This window comes from Phoenix dactylifera, chromosome 1, assembly GCF_051530095.1.
Source record: "Phoenix dactylifera cultivar Ajwa chromosome 1, Ajwa_hap1_PhDact_Kaust_v1.1, whole genome shotgun sequence".
Lineage (NCBI taxonomy): Eukaryota > Viridiplantae > Streptophyta > Magnoliopsida > Arecales > Arecaceae > Phoenix > Phoenix dactylifera.
Window position 1 is genome coordinate 64,968,639 of NC_143190.1, and position 3,361 is coordinate 64,971,999.

Here is a 3,361-nt window from a genome sequence, read left to right on the forward strand (position 1 = left end):
CAGCATGTTATTCCGAAAATTTTATTTGAAAAAATCATTTGTTTGTTCCTTTCCTCTTGCACGTTTTTTTTTTTTTCCTGATTTCATGGGTTACCCCACTCCCGCAATGTGTGAGTTCCGCTGTAAAAAAAGAAAAAAAAAAATTCCATGCAACAAGCCGGCTCGGATCGGCTCGGTGGCGGACCGGCCCGTCCGCCCCACGTTTATATAACCAACACATACGGTTTTCCCATCGCGAACTCCGAGGCGCAAGTTGTTGACACGCGTACTTAAACCAAAATCCTCGCCGACTCTTCCCATCCTCTTCCCACTTTTCTCCCCCGGCCTCCTCTTTTATTTTTCTGGCTAGGGTCCGGCCTCCTCTTCCCCTCACGTCCTAGGGTTAGACCAGAATACACCCTGATCCGAGGCCCGTGATTTCATCTCACGAGATTTAGATGTGAAGAGGAAGGAGGAATAGAAATTTTACCCTCTCATTTGCTTTCTTTTCCATTTTGCTCTTCTTTCTTCTCTTCTGCGGAGAATGAGATCTGAGAAGGGAGGGAGGAGATGTTGGGAGATCTTTGAATTGTTCTAAGATTTATTCCGAGCAAAATTCTTGGCTTAGATTTACCGTGGAGTTGGGGGTTGCGGGGATTGATGAAGACGGAGATGGGGACGGGAGTGGGAGTGGGTTCGTTGGTGTGGTCAGACGAGGATCGGGCCATGGCGTTGGCGGTCCTCGGTCCCCTGGCCGTCGAGTATCTTTCGTCCAGCCATGTGTCCTCCGACGGGCTCCTCACCGCCATCGGAGGCGACGCCGACCTCCAGAACAAGCTCCAGGACCTCGTCGACCGCTCAGGCTCGCCCTGGGCCTCCGCGATCTTCTGGCAGATCTCGCGATCCAAGTCCGGCGACTTCGTCCTCGGATGGGGCGACGGCCACTGCCGCGAGCTCCGCGACGGCGAGGAGGACCCCCGCCGCTCCGCTGCCGCCCTCGACGACGGCCACCAGAAGATGCGGAAGCGGGTGCTCCAGAAGCTCCACGTCCTCTCCGGCGGCGCCGACGACGAGAACTACGCGCTCCGCCTCGACCGGGTCACCGACGTGGAGATGTTCTTCCTCGCCTCCATGTACTTCTCCTTCCCTCGCGGCGCCGGCGGGCCCGGGAAGGCGTTTGCTTCCAGGGAGCACATCTGGGTCTCCGATCCCAGCCTCCGATTGCCGGCGTCGGCCGCCGATTACTGCGTCCGGGCGTTCCTCGCAAGGTCCGCAGGGTTCCGGACCGTCGTGCTTTTGCCCTTCGACACCGGGGTTCTCGAACTGGGCTCGGTCAAAACCGTGCCGGAGGGCTTCGAGGCCTTGCAGATGATACGGGCCGTCTTCTCTCCCGGCGAGAAGAAAGATGAGAATGGCTCGGTTTTCCGTTTAGGGGGCCGGGTGGCGGCGGCGTCGGAGGAGTACCCGAGGATTTTTGGGAAGGATTTGAACATCGGGAGACGATCTCAGTTCAACGAGAGGCTCTCAGTGGCAGCCAAGGTAGAAGAAGGGCCTTTCGAGATCCAACCAAACGGCGGAAATCACCATCGGATGGTGCCGCCGGTCTCCGGTGGTGCCGTTAATGGACTGAATTGGCCTCAGCAACAGAAGTTTGGTAACGGCGTGGTGGTGATTGGCGGCGGGGAAGTGGATCCATCGCCGAGGGCTTTTGTTCGTCATAGCAATGGGGTCAGGGAGGACCCTCGGATGAACCTGTTCTCGGCTCCGAAGCAGCAGCCGCAGCAGCCGCCACCGCAGCCGCGGCAAATTGATTTCAGCAGCGGATCGACTTCGAGGGCTCCCGGAGCACCGGTTGCCCGATTGGGTGCGATGGAGTCGGAGCATTCGGACGTGGAGGCCCCGTGCAAAGAAGACCGGCCGGGGGCAATGGAGGAGCGGCGTCCGAGGAAGAGAGGCCGGAAGCCCGCGAATGGGAGAGAGGAGCCTCTCAATCATGTCGAAGCCGAGCGCCAGAGGAGGGAGAAGCTCAACCAGAGGTTCTATGCTCTGAGAGCCGTGGTGCCGAACATCTCTAAGATGGACAAGGCCTCCCTTCTCGGCGACGCCATATCCTACATTACCGAACTCCAGAAGAAACTAAAGGAGATGGAGACTGAGAAGGAGCGGTGTCCGGAATCCGCATCGAGGCGGGCGCAGTGTCCTGAGATCGATGTCCAGGCCGTGCACGATGAGGTGATCGTCCGTGTGAGCTGCCCGATGGACACCCATCCCGTTTCCAGAGTAATCCAGGTCTTCAAGGAGTCGCAGATCAATGTGGTGGATTCTAAGGTCTCGGCGAGCAACGAAGCAGTCTTGCACACATTTGTGGTGAAGTCGCAGCCGGGATCCGAGCAGCTGACGAGGGATAAGCTGGTCGCGGCGTTATCTCGTGAGAGATGAGCTTCCTCGCTAACAATCCATGGTGAGATGTAGGTGAATTAGCTGTGCTGTTAGGAAAGTACCTCATAGGTTGCCTGTTTTGGAGGCACCATCAGTTGAAATCTTTTCATGTTTATAGTATATAATACTTTCATGGGATTCATGTTCTAATTCTGCAAGTAGGCGTAAGTTATCTGTAAGCCCCCTTAACATTTTCTCCGTCGATACCCTAATGTGACCAAATTCTATCACCTGGTTATTGTTTCCTTTTCTTCTTGTCTGCAGCTCTCTGCAGCTCCCCAATGTATTGGACTCAGGCTTGGCATGGAATACTAGGTTTTTTTAACTGCTTGGGCACTTCCTTTCTTGTGACAAAGGTATTAGCTCAGGAAGCAATTGTTGTGTTCTCTAGGCAATTCGTCTTTTTGTTTGGCCATGGACATAAGTTCTGAAGAATTTCAGTAAGCTTCGTGTGAGTTATCTTTGTTTGAAATGTCTTCCTGCTATAATAAATTTTGTGGCTTTAGCCGTCCTGATTGAGTATATTTTATTTAAGCTTCTTACATCCCCTCCTGCAATATGGTTTTCTTTCATTGTATTAGTTCTCTACTGGTATTTATGCTGTGGCATCTCATTTCCACCTTTGTGGCAGCACTTAGCTGCATTGACATGAAAGAAAGCGTTTTCTGGATTCTGAATTATGGCCTTCAGTTGAATTTTATTCTTTGCAGGGAAAAGGAAGCCAGCTGACATTGTAACCATCTAATGCCGGTCCAAACTAATGAATACTAAAGTTTTTTTTTCTTCTTTGTTCTCTGCCCATACTCCAAGAGGGAATCTAAGAGCCTTTTGGAGACGAGACACGCAAAAAGAAGCAAGAAACTCCTCGCATGAGGAAGTTACTTTGTAATTTCACCAATGTGGAAAATGTTTTGGGAGTCATCAGTGGGCTCACCCTCCCCAA

At 53.0% G+C, this 3,361-nt stretch overlaps 1 protein-coding gene across 2 annotated transcripts; it reads left to right on the plus strand.

Annotated features, from left to right (window-relative positions):
• Positions 1 to 239: 239 nt before the first annotated feature.
• Positions 240 to 3,361, plus strand: LOC103707447 (transcription factor MTB1-like). 2 transcript variants are annotated; one of them, XM_008791937.5, is made up of 2 exons: positions 240 to 2,440; positions 2,683 to 2,940. In XM_008791937.5, the coding sequence occupies exon 1, from the start codon at positions 640 to 642 to the stop codon at positions 2,416 to 2,418; it is 1,779 nt and encodes a 592-aa protein (XP_008790159.3). In that variant the 5' UTR covers positions 240 to 639; the 3' UTR covers positions 2,419 to 2,440; positions 2,683 to 2,940. The 2 variants fall into 2 exon arrangements, with proteins under 2 accessions (XP_008790159.3, XP_088565815.1); XM_088709689.1 differs by lacking the exon at positions 2,683 to 2,940 and adding an exon at positions 3,129 to 3,361 and having other exon boundaries at positions 245 to 2,440.